The sequence below is a fragment of the Tetrao urogallus genome (assembly GCF_951394365.1).
Source record: "Tetrao urogallus genome assembly, chromosome: 6".
Taxonomy (NCBI): domain Eukaryota; kingdom Metazoa; phylum Chordata; class Aves; order Galliformes; family Phasianidae; genus Tetrao; species Tetrao urogallus.
In genome coordinates this window covers 43233916-43247678 of record NC_136819.1, presented here as the reverse complement: position 1 = coordinate 43247678, position 13763 = coordinate 43233916, and the positions used below count along the sequence as shown (strand labels likewise).

At 37.9% G+C, this 13763-nt stretch overlaps 1 protein-coding gene across 1 annotated transcript in view; it reads left to right on the top strand.

The window, feature by feature from the left end:
• KCNK10 (potassium two pore domain channel subfamily K member 10) overlaps positions 1-13763 on the top strand; it is a gene marked incomplete at both ends in the record, with an annotated part of 55634 nt that overhangs the window by 30830 nt on the left and 11041 nt on the right. Inside the window, one exon of the mRNA XM_079536820.1 lies at positions 1219-1379. Within this exon, the coding sequence (XP_079392946.1) occupies positions 1219-1379 (161 nt within the window). The remainder of the gene's footprint in view (positions 1-1218; positions 1380-13763) is intronic.

The window sequence follows — 13763 nt, the reverse complement described above, 5'->3', positions numbered from 1 at the left end:
ACATAAAGCATACTCCTTTGTGTGGTCCTCTATATGCTAAGCTACATTGCCATGTATTTTTAAAGGCAGCATTAAAAATAAAACCAGGCGGTGGAGATAAAGAAAACATTTCTGAATCAAATGTTTATAAAACCCTCCCTAAATATTTGTTTACTCAGTAGACCCAAGTGGCAAGCTTTTAAATTACTCGTTGAAATAAATGCCACGTTATAGGCAGTTTATGTAAGCATATTCTTTGGCATCTGCTATTAAAATAACTTATTGAAAAGAACTTGGATGTTTGCCCATATCTGCTTTAAGTTCTCCATGAATGAGATTTTTAAAGGCTGCATGAAGTCTACGTATTGTGTCTGGGCAAGAAAATGGTTTTATTTTACTCACCAGAGCCCTGCTAGTATCCCTGTTATGCAGACACTCAGTCGATTACTTGGTCATTCTCAGTCCACTAGTGAGTGAAGCCTGAATTTTCTCAGACTTTTAGGAGAAATCTGGGATCTCGGATGCAGCTATGAAAAGGACTGTGGTTTGGAGCATAGATAGTGTTGTAAGTCAGCATAGTCCTTTCTCCATCATGTGAGACGGATTTGTCCAGTGTTCGTGTTACAGAATGCTGGTTATCACAATCATGTTGTCTCTGGATCACCTTCAGATCAAACCATCTCTGGTGTAAATTAAGTAGGACTGTAGTATATATTCCTCATATTCCTGTTCCTAAATACATTCTGCTACCTTCCTATGTGTTGCAAAATCTGAAAAATTATTTCCTGTGGCTTTAAGAGGCAGTACAAATGTGTTTTCTTTCCACTCGTCAGAGTGGTGAGGGGAGAGGAAATTATGAGCTAACCACTGAAAATGAGTCTTGTCGGGTGAATCACACTCCTGTCAGGAAATAATTGACAAAGCCTGAGAGGAGCAGCAGTGTGCAGGCACCACGCCAACACTGCATGATCTTTGTGCCATGATAAGTCAAGCTAGATTAGTTAATCGCAAAACAACTTTAAATAGGACCTGAATTTATAGAAGAAATGGGTAACTGAGTATACAAATGAAGAACTAAATCTCTATGGATAGCTTGCCTGGGAAGTGACATCATTCCATGGAAAATCTGTAAATAGATATCAAATGTGGAACAAAGGCATCTCTGCAGTAACAGCCCATTAGTTTTTCTAAAAAGCCCCATGTAAGTTTGAAGTTTCCAACAACTATTTTTCTCTACAGGGTATGGAAACATTGCCCCAAGCACTGTTGGAGGCAAGGTATTCTGCATCTTGTATGCCATCTTTGGCATTCCTCTGTTTGGCTTCTTGCTGGCTGGAATTGGAGACCAACTTGGAACAATCTTTGGGAAGAGTATCGCAAGGGTGGAAAAGGTTTTCAGAGTAAGCTCTATCAGTTTTTTGCTTCCATTGTGTAACTTGCTTTTAATTCTGTTGCTGTTACCTGCAGTCCTTTTTACATGTTGGGCACCTTGAAGGATTTACATTCCAAGCTGAGAAGATAATCTCCTTAAAAGCCTTTGTAGTCAGTTGAAAGAAATTGACTTCTCTAGTTGGTGATGCAGGAGTAGGCTCTGTATTTCCTTTCTGAGGACCCATCATCTTTTCAATGACTATAGGCTATCTCTGGAGAATATATCTACTAAAATAGTTTCTTTACAAGGACTAGTTTAAAACAGCCTTCCAAACACCACAGGTTATTTTTGACTAGTATATCTGATCACTGAACATAGAAGTTAGTATAATATTAGGTGAAAGAGGGATGCTGAGTAGGTCCTGACTGTATTATATAGTAAACTTAAAGGACTTGGAAATCAGGGTTACTGGAGTAAATACAAACTTGGAAAGAGAAATACCTGACTGATAACTTTCGCTGCGAGAGACCGATGCCCTGGAGTAGATTTGCTGGTAAAAGAACTGGTACAATACCTGTACGTAGAATTGTTTTCATTGTGTTTACCCACTCTATGTACCTTATGCACATAGACTTCTGCATGGATTTTCCAGATTTGAATAGGTCATATAATTTCCCTTCTTCTAACTGCTACCATCTATTTTTTGGGTCTATATCACCAAGAGCAATTCTTTTGCAAGCACTGCTGCAGGCCTGGCAAATGATAATTTGCTAATTTGCCGATGGTTCACTTCAGGGATTCTCTTTTTGAAGCATAACTTCTAGAAGTGACCTGTGGTTCCTTTGGAAGCAGCGTAACTGGAGGTAAGTCTTTCCAGGGATGGAGAAGAAGAAAAGCTGTCCAAACTGGTTAGCGTAATAGGCATCTATTTCTAAAACATTCCCACAGATGAGAGCAAATTACTTGTAGCTGTATTTTAAAGGAAATAATTGAGTATTAAACTGGAGTATGAGCAATTTCCTTTTTAATTAACTTACTGTGAAGTGTCCCAGACTAGCCATAAGGAGTGTCTCTCAGACTAAATGTGGAAAAAGGTGGCTGGTTGATTACGGGTGAGTAAGCATTTACATGCCTGACTAAGCACTTGAAAATGGCCTACATTTTTATGAACTAAAAATAAGGTTATTGAAAGGTGACTGGCTGGTTCTGCAAAAACAAAAGTAGCCAAGATCACTACTTTCTTTTCAGGCTAGCTTCTTGTTACTGTACCTACTTTACCTGAAAGGAATCTTGGAACCTTCCAGACTGCTTCTGCTCCCCCAAAAGTACAGTAGTTATAGTGTGAGTCAGAAAGTCTTTGATTAATTCTCAACTGTACTACTGCCTTTCTAGGTGACTTGGACAAAACCATTAAACTGTCAGCATGATAGTTTACAAATAAAAATAACACATGTCCTATTTGAAATATTTTGAGATTCATAGATGAATGCTGATACTAATAATTAATACAGAATATTGCTCTTCAGAACATAATGGGAGTTGTTTTGGTATTCAAAGTACTCCTTTCTTTCCTTGATTTAATGCAGTTGCTTGTTTTTTATAATCATCGAAACTATTCCTTTTCCTCCTTGGTATTTTGAGAGCCTCCAAAGCAATGTATATATCCCCAAGATATGTTTACTCCTTATATATATGCATATATATATATATACACAATACTTTATTATTAGCTACTGCAAATTATAATAATCATTATAATGATAATATCTATATAAATTATTAATATGTTTTGTTTGCATAATCGGAAACCATGTATGTTTGAAACTAATCAGACAATCCAGAAGTGAAGCAACCGCTCTTGATTTAATTATGAGCAGTGAGCAAAGCTTAGCTCTACATGTAGTTTTTATTATTCAATGTGTAAGTCTTCTTACTTTGTCTCCATGAGGAACTCAAATTCAACATATTTGTGGGCGTAAAGCAACCCACTACAACTAGAGAAGACACTAAAATTTGCAGAATACTTATAAAGGTACAAATGTAGGCTAAGAAGGCACTAGAAGAGCTAAGAAAATATTGAGTGGTGTGCCTCACAAATCTTTTGGAGGCTCACTGAGTATGTATCAGTATCTATTGGTATTATATACTGCATTTCTAAAAGCTTTTGAGAAGTTTTCTCATCAAAGGGTATAAGAAAATCAAGCTGTGGTAAGGAAAGAGAGAAGATCTCACACATCAGTAACTGTCTGAAGGAGAAATGGAGATTAGGAGTAGGGCATCAGTGTGAATCAGCTGGAATCCTGTTGGAATCTTACAGTTTTGACAGGAACGGTCTGGAGTGACTCAGACAAGAAGATGAATATGCAGATGACAGAATCTACACATGACAGAGTCTGCAAATTGCATCTCTAGATATTTCAGAATAACTAAAATGAAAGGTGCAAAATGATGATGATAAATGAAATCTAGTGTTAGCAACGCAAAATAATGCTGAGTTCTTTAGTTTGAGGAAAGAAATTCTAACATATTTAGTCAGAGATGACAATTGTATTTCACTACTCCTAGAGGGACTTGGGATTACTTTTTTTCTATTGTGGTTGGTTCTTTGAAGATAACTGCAAAACCTAGTGGGGGTTAAGAAGTGTAAGAGTGTCAGCAAAGGGGCTGAGAACCAGATGGAAAAGATCCTTCTGTATCTGCACAAATCTATGGTGCAATTGCACTGTGAGCCCCCCACTCAGTTCTAATAACCCAATTTCTAAAACAATTAAGAGAAATTAAAAACAGTACTACAGTCTGCACCTGCAGGCCTTGTAGCTGAGTCTCTAAGGCTGCATTCACTACTTACCCATATTATTTGCCCATTCTAATGGGTTCTTGCCTCTCTAGAAGATCATGGGCAATTTGGGACAGTCCAGCTTGTACATTTGAGGAAGGAACTTCATAAGGTCTTATCAAATAGGCACTACACCCAGAGTGTTGAGAGAATATTTCAGCACAGGAGCTGGACACATGCCACTGCATGTTTTGATTATAAAAGTAATGTTGCCACTATTTCAATGTGTAGATAACCAGAAAAATAACTATTTACTTCTCTGTGATTAAGGAGGGTTGGAAGTACTTCACTGCAAAACAGTGCTTTGGGAAAACAGGAACTTTCACGTATCTTTTTAGGAAAGGGATGCACTGTACTGGACTTCAGAGAGGAATCCTGAACATCACACATTGGCTAATTTATGCTGTCTCTCCTATTGTAATAATGCTGCTTCATAAAAGTAAATAAGCATCAACCAGGTCACAGACATAAATCAAAGTATCCCCTGCACAGACTCTCCCTATTCAGCTACTGATTACACTGATATAGGAGTTAGAAATGGTGATCTTTTTTGTGCCCCTTCCAACTTGGGGTATTCTATGATTCTATCTTCAATAACCTGGACAGAAACTATCTTCAAATCTGTTCTCACTTAGACACAAATGTGATGGTTAAAGAAATGTATGTACAGGGTCATTAAATGCACTACATATTCATGAATCATTCAATATCTGGGCTCGGTGCTGAACTGTGTTCCAAGCTCATCTGAGAAAATCAAGTAAAAACTCAACATTTAATTGAAAAATTGATATTTTTTGTAATCATTTTCAGCTAGCATTGACAATATAGAAATTAAATATACGTTGAAAGGTGGCATAAAACCATAAAAACAGTGCTGTTACCTTGCATGTGGGGGCGATCTTATGAATGACCAGAGGCTGTTTCTATAATAAACAGCAGAACAAACTCCATTCTTTTAGATTGTTCTATACACACAGAGGTTGAAAGCATCTAAAGATAGAAAGGGTAGCGCTCCAGAGTACACAGCTACAGAATGCACTGTCATTATCCTGAGTTAAATATAGGCTGGATTCAGATAGTCTTTATTCAGACTTTGTAACAAGTTCTTAACTGGAAGTAGATCGGATGACCATAACCAGACAGATCTTCCCTCAGTTTGCAGTTTGGTACAGATGCAGACATTGAGTGTGGGCACATCATGCTCCTGAGAAGACTTCAGGATTTTCTAGCATGTAAAGTGAAACTGCTGGGAGCATTTCCTAGTCTTGAAGACTCCTTTCACTGCTCTAGCTTACTGCAGCGGTGCTGAGGACAAGCCAGGCAGTACAGCAGGTAGGGCATTGATGACCATACAGGAATGTAAATAAGCAGTCAGAAACATGGTTGGTGGCAAGACTTCTCCACTGAAGTTTGTGCATCTAGAAAGTACAGTACTTTGTGTAGAAATACAGTGTGTCTGTAAACAAACCATAATTCACTGAATGAAAATTATCAGAACAGGGACATCTGATGCCTGTCTTTCCAGTGTTAAGCTTAAAGAACTTGTTTGCCTGTTGATCTCTTGAGAAATGATGCGCTCCAGATATGAAAGACCTGTAAGTGTTATGGAAATTACATGCATTTCCCCCCTTCCACCAAAAAGCAAACCAGCAATGGGCTTTATCTGAACCTGGAAAAAGATACAGGAAAAAACAGTTGTTGTTGGAAGTTGGGATGGGAGTGGGGCAGAAGTAGAAATCCCACTGAGCCACTGGGAAGCTTTCTTTAAGCAAATTCTAAAGGTTTACCTTCCTAAACATTGTTGTTTGCCTTTCTGGGTAGATTAGATCTATCCTAGCTATTCTTTCTCTTAGAGAATAAAATTCTTTTTAGTGATTTTTGGCTGCTTTATTCTCTTTTGTTATTGTACCGGTTACAGGATTTATCTTTATGAATTCCTTATCTAAAAATGAGTGCAACAACTCAGGGGAAAGAAACTTTGTAGAGGAGAGTAACTGGTCCAATGAAGCTGTAAGAGATTTCCTGTTCTGCTTCTCTACCGGGTTAATGCCATAAATCAGAACCCCCATCTGCTCCCTGCAAGGCATCCATCACTTTGTACTCTGTATCTTGCAGACCCATACCAGCATTAGTTGTTATTTTTTTAGCAGATATGTTAAGCTTTTAGATGATAATGTTCTCAAAGCCTGAAATTGAAATTCAGATCACAGCTTAGGCAAAATAGGAAATCATTCAGGATTTGCAGTTGTTTTTATTGCATTCAAAATTTGACATATAGTTAATAGATAAATGTATAGGAAAATTAGTGATGTTACCTAGCAAGAGCCTATACACAGTTGTGAATATATGATGTTGAAAAGTTTGCACTCTGACTTTGTTAATAAAATCTGACACCTTCATTTCTGAGCATATAAAGTTATGTCAAACTGATGGAAAATTTAATCTCTACTTCATGACATCTAATCAAATAATACCAGAAATCAACAAAATCTCTTTTAAGTTCTATTTCATTTCCTTACTAGCCAATGTCAGCGTGTTACTACAGTAGCTGCTAAAACTTCACTGAGACTATAAATATCCTATCTTAGGGTTTTGTTTTTGTTTTGTTTTTAATATAGAGTTATTTACTGTTACTTTCTGTAAGATTAAAAAGCTGTGTTTTTAATATTTTAATTCTATTTTACTTTTATCACACTCAAGAGCTTTCACAGAGGAATGAGCTAGAGCAGTGATCAATCTGCCATCTGCTGGTATTCTGTCTCTGGACAGAACTGTCAGGAGAGAGTATGAAATTCAAATCAGTGGTGCATGTACATAGTATTATTCCAAGATGACTCAAGACTTATGAGCTGAAATTCCAGTGTTCAGAATTCAGACTAACAGTTTCCTGGGTCATTTCCACCAAAACGAAATGTCTGATGAATATAAAAATTCTGCTACCAGAAAGGAGTCCTTTGCTTTTGTAATTTAATAAGAAATTCTTATTGTTGCAATAAAGACAGTGGATCTAATTGCATTCTATTATACGTTATTACCACGTTGAGACCATAGAAGCCAGGCAGGAACAGGACTTCTGTATTAAGATTGTGTAGAAACAGTCATTTATAAACATTATTTTTAAATGGACAGGAAAATACATTGGCAGAGGAAATGTGATTTGTAGCAAATGACAAGTTGGTGTGAGATAGAAAGTTTTGGAGGGAAGAAGCCAACTGGAAATTAAAAGAGAAGTGAGGCTGAGAAGTTGGAAGAAGTAGTTAAACATGACAGAAATTAAATGGAGCTGACATTAAAATATTGTTAGAAGAATAGGGAGGTAGAATCAAACAGCCGTTCACAGAGGAAATTTTCCCCCATAATTTCAGGTGTATTTTGATCTATCCACCTGTCTCTGCTCTACTCACCTTCCTGCTTCTCTAAACCTGGAACTGCTGTTAGGTTCTTCCTTGCAATTATTTTCTATGAGATATATGATGAGCAGGAAGTAGAAAGGAGGCGCAATTGCACGATTTCCTCAGAATAGACTTCCCTCATCATAATTCTGCAACCAATAAGTCACAGCAAGGAATGAATGCTAAGGCTACTTTACTTTCTTCACCACTTCACATCAGCAGCCCCTGTTACGGAGTCCTATAATGTGTTGACCTTGCTGGATGTTGATACACAAGACAGATAGGGCCTTGCTCTTTCAGGTGGGTGAGTTGTACGTGAGTCTTGCCTTAAGCTGACTGGCCTTGCAGCCATCCTAGGCAGACATTACAGATGTAGGAGCGAAGACTCTGAAAACTACTACTGCAAGGTATGCATCTAATACAGCAATGTAGGAAGTGTGTGGTAGACTTACAGTTGAGCTCCCTTTCACTGCAAGAATTATAATATTTCTTATGAAGTTGCTAAGTTAGCTGCAGAATGACTTTGAGAAAGAGATGATGCAAATTCTATTGTCATTCACAAGATCACCTTGTTACTGAAGGACCAAAGGTGATTTAACCTTGGAGAGAAACATTACACAGTGTGAACTGACTTGAAGCTGTTTTCATTTGATTTTTGCAATTTTATGCCTCTCTCATTGCTTGGGAACTTGGTTCTTTGAACCTGCTACTGTTTTGCTCCAGATGCAGCAAAATAACTTGCTCGGGAAAAAATTAATCTGTCTGGTGAGAGCTTGTACAGATGAAAAGATTTGTTGTACAGTGCTGATTTACAAGAGAAGTAGAAACAGCAAATGCATGTAAATCTCAGCTCATTACCTATTCTTCTGCCTGTAACTCCTGAAGCGTCAGGCTGAGATTTACAGTTTCATGAACAATGTGAAAGGGATACTTGTACATTAAAATGGCATTGGTTTATATATGTACATACTTATGTATGCTTTATTTCAACCATGTGAGCACTTGAATGTACATTTCAAACCCGAGTATTCTGAAATTTAGTAATTATTTAAACCAAAACCTAGATGCAGATAAAAATTTTGCAGTCAGTTATCACTAAATTCACGGATATATGCATGGTGAGATACTAGCAAAAAAGATCTGTTGGTAATGAGTTGTCCTTCATAATTCTCAAGAAGTGTATTTATCTAAAAGTGGACTTGAAAACATAAGAATAATAAAAAACTAGACATACACTAGTGCTTGGAAACAATACATCTGTAGTGCCTTGTGAAACTGGGGAGTTCTTTACTTCATTTTCAGTTCCTCTATTTGAGATCTGAAAATGTTTTTGTGTATTGGGTGATGATAGAAGTGAAATTAAGGGATGCAGGTACTGTAAGAATCCAGAATTGCAGCATCTCTATAGGCTGTATGCAAAGAGCATGGCAGATAGAGCAGCTTGGAAGAACAATTTAGAACAGCTAGAATTGTGAGCAAGATGCACCAGACTTAGCAAATGCTGTGCTTCTATTTATTTTAGCTTATCTTCCTCATCGAACTTTATTTAGACCAAAAATAACTATCTTTAAGAACAGTCGGTGCTGAGGAGTTACTCTCCTGAATCTTTTGTCTATAAAAATTTAAGACTGATGTGCTGTCTTCAGGAAAATGAGACCTCAGCACAATGGCTTTTTCAGCCTATGAAAATTCAAACAGTCTGTCTTCCACCACAATGGAATTGATTGTGAGCTACTTTTGATAGATGTACACCTCAGTCCTTCCTCTTGAAAAGGAATTTCATTGAGCAGAAAACAATAGAACGCAGTGTGGAAATGTATTTCAGTCCTTTTAATAAATAGCCTGACAACTGTTAAAAGTTAAAATACATGAAGTCCTTCTGAAATCCAGGGCTTCTTTTTCTAGATAAGTGCTCTAGTTTGGAAAACTCTGAGTGCATTGACTCTAGTTCATCAATAACTTATCTGCCGTTAAGAGGACTGTTAGTCTTTGGGTACTTTACAGAAGTATTCTTCCTTCTGCTACTTTCTGCTTGGACTCCTTCAATGCTCTTCCTAAAAACAGTTGTTCTTCTAACTGCTTTTCTTGGCTGTAAAGCAAACCAGACCCAGGGCCATCTGGGCACTTTACTGTAATATGCCTAGCTCTGGCAAAAAGACCACCGACTCTTGCAGTGTTGAAGAAGAAGATGAAATGCAGCAGTGGTAAATTTACAATACCTGTCTCTGAAATACCTTGAGAAGGTACAGGCCACATCTTCTTTTCTGCTTCCAGCCAGTACTTTAATTATGGTTATGGAAATGGAACAGGAAGTTTTATTTTATTTTTGGTCATTACCTGCTCTAGTAGTCCTCACGCCACAGTGCTTAACGCAAGATACAGCTAAGCGATAACCCTGTGGATGAACTAAATGAGCAATGGTGCAGGCTGTGACTTCATTACATGCAATGATTCTTCACCAGAGATAAATTTGTCTGTGAATTCTATTTAAGTTCAACCACTGCCTTGCAGTACAAATTTTAATATACCGTTGTCACTCTTCGATTCAAATACTCTGCTGCATTTAAGTTACAGGAAAGTATACTTGCTACACAGTGCTGAGGCGATATGTTTGAAATAAAAAATTAATGACAAAATCTGTGGATCCTAGTCATGGAATATCTGTTTTTGGCATTTTATCTCTACAAATTGGATATTTAATTCAGTTAGAAATGCTTACAGCTTATTTGCTTCAGGGAAAATAACCCAAATGCAGCAAACCTTTTGGAAGTTTGTTTTTACCCCAAGTCCTTTGCTGCCAAACATCAGCTCAGAATCTAAAGCTTACCTCAGCTGGCTGTGGAGCATGTCTTTCTTTAATCCTGCAAGCCAACAAACGCTTGCAAATTAGCTTCCAATTTAAGGTTTAATATTTTCCTGAGTTAGGTACAAACCTTGATATCTCTGTAAAACCTTTTAGACCTGTCCACCTTTTGCACTTCTAAACAGAGCCTGAATTCCAAATTTCTTCATAAGGAAGGGAGGTAGATAAATGATCCTTCTTTATCACAGAATTAAAGAACTATAGGTACTGGAAGGAATCTCTAGAGATCATCGAGTCCAACCCACTATTCTGGAGGGTAAGGTTACACATGCCTGCCTCCTACTGAAATTAGTATTGTCATGTAACTTTTAATTTCAGTGGAGAACACTGGAAGTAAATCTATTTAGATGCAAGCAGATCTTTCCCATGAAACACACATTGCTTTGCGTATTCTGTCTTCACCTTTGAGGATTATCAAACTATCACATTTGTTCATCACAATGCTCCAATGCATTTTACGTATGCATATATTTCCAGAGCTTATACACATACACGTCACTGTGGCAACAAGAAATGTTTTGAGCCGTGAAGCGAAGTGTTTGATGCATCCCTCTCTCTATGCCAGCTCTTTTCTTTCAACAGTGTTTCCTGCTTTCCTTTTAACTTTGAATATGAACTCTAAGCACATAGCAGTGGCAGCTCCTGCAAAATGTTGAAGAAAGCTGGTAGAGGCAGGGAGAAAGTTGTAACATGGAGGCAATATTCTGAATACTCAGTAGTATGAAGAGCAGAAAACATAACAGCAAAAAATCAAAGCCCAAGCAGAGCTAACAAAAGAAATACAAAATATCTCCACCCTACAAAGTGGAGAAAGTTCTAACACTAATATAAAATTTCTGTTTCTTGCTAAGTCTTTGAAATCAGCCACATCGTGCTGTAGATAACTAGATCTCTCATTGAGAGTAAGAGTTTGTCTCAGTACATTTCATAGTTAGATTCTGAGCATATACTAATAAATTTAACCTTGCTGCAATATGGCATTTTTCTTTGCTCTACCATAACTGCATTTTAATTTTGCCCCGAATTGCAGAATTGCATGGATGAAAAAGAAGAAAGCATTTGACTCAGCACTTATCAAAATCAGGGTTACCAGAACTAGCAAGTTAAAATTCTTTCAGGTAAAGGGAACCGATGCAGAACAACCATTATTAACTCATTCTGCACTCTCTGGAAGCAGGGAATGTAGCTGTAGTTCAAAAAGGAGCATACGTATGGAGGAAAGAAGCAGCATATTCCAAATCTGGCCTTTGAATGCATCCTTTGAATTTCTTTCAGTTTGTGTCATGAGCCTCTGTTGCCCTCTGTCTGCTCCAGTGTCTGAGAAAAGTATATGCAGAATGGATCCTTCTTATTCCACATGTATAAAAAATATACTGGGCCTGTATACAGATCAGCCAGAACAGAAGTTTGAGCTTATTATTGTTATTTCTGTTTCCTCAGTAGCATGACGAGCACCTCGATGAAATTAGTTGATGCATATCAGAAATCCCTAACTGTGTTTTCTTGTGAGAGAAAGAAGATAGAAAAGAGATATACTGAGCCTATAAAATTTCCATAGCAGTTTCTGTATTTTCATAACACAATATCAGTACTTACATTATGACTGCAGCAAGAACCATGCCTAACAGTTTACAAAAATAACATTTGAGAAAGCTGCTACCCTGTGAAAAGCTTGCTGCATATTCCATCTGGGTCTAGACAAACACCCTGCAGAAGTGTTGTTTTATGGGAAAAAACAGCTATGTAAAAAATAAATCCTTCTTTATCCTGACCTGTGTTCTGTATGTATTTAGGATTGTCTCTACCAAGCTTAGTAACAAATGTAAGTGCTTACAGCTTTTAATATCCATTTCTCCTATGGTACTTGCTATACCTAAGAAACAGGGTGTGGATTTTGCATCTTCTTTTGATACAATGGCAATGTGCTTTGTAAAGCACAAGAATTGAAATAGCACTGAGGCACCAAGAGAGCTCATTAGATGAGGGAGAAGCTTGTCTAGTAGAATGGCTCAAACCACCATTCTTAACTCATGGAAGTGTCTGAAATGTCACATGTATATTTTGGATACGCTGCATGGCATTCTACTTCTAGGCTTTGATATTGTGAGTTTGCCCTGGCTGCTCGCACAGATGCTTGCTCCCTCCCCCTGGTGGAGAAAATAGGAAAACAAGAGAGAGAAAATTTGTATGTTAAACACAGGAAAATCCCCATGTACTGTTGCATGCAAAAAGTACTTGACTTGGGGAATTTAAATTAATTTAATGAAAATTAGCATAAATATTTCATTACTAAGGGTATTTGAAAACCCAAAAAGACAAACATTTGAAATGTCTTTCATCCCTCTTCCCCAGGCTCACTCAACTTCACTCCATTCCAACTCACTTCATTTCAGATGTATCTCCTCCACACATTATTATCACAGTCCTTCCTTTGTGTCAGTATGCAGTGCAGGAGGGCAGGGCCAGTGCACAGTGTCTTATTTCTGATGCTTTTTCTGTCTCACTCTTTTCCTCTGCTCCAGTGCTGATCTTCCATGGGCTGCAATTGCTCCACAAAAGTACCTGCTCTGGGATGGAGCACCTCCCATTTCTCAACCTTGTTCCCTCATTCACTCCTCTCTTTCCTCCTCCTGTCCCTTTACAGCATTTCTGTCCTTTTAAAAATATTTATTTCCCAGAGGTGCCACCATCTTGGCTGCTGGGTCTGGCCCTGGATTGCAGTGGCACAGTTGGATCCAGCTGGAACCCAGTACATCCTACATGAAGCATAGCCTACATGAAGTTGGCCTCTCCTTACCACTGGTACCAAAACATTGCCACTTACACCTAAAATAGCCGAGTGGGGATTTCAAGTGCCAGCCTATATGGGATTTATCAGGCTTGCCATGTTGGCAGTGTCCTGAGAGGACTATTCATTAGGTGTCCTCAAGATCAGTGATACTGACAGAACTGATTACAGTAAGGTAAAATCAGAAAAGGAGACAGCCAGCTTTACTTGCTGGACTGTTGTGGAAACATTTATCCCCTCAAGTTCTTTTCCAGACTCAACCCAGGCATTTGAAAGAAATCTTTTCTGCTCTAAGAAGCAAAGCAAAGGAGGACAACCATTAGGTTATAGAAAAAATGTACTCATCATCATTTGTTAAATAAAAAAATTGCAAAGTTCTATAGCCTAGTGATTAAAATAGGAGGAAGAGTATATTGATTATAACATGTTTGATGGAGGGTAGCCCTGAAGAAAATGATTAGAGAGTGTTGGCTGATGAAAAACTCAGCGTGACCCATGACTGCCTGTTGCTGTTCCAATCTCTGTGTTGAGAT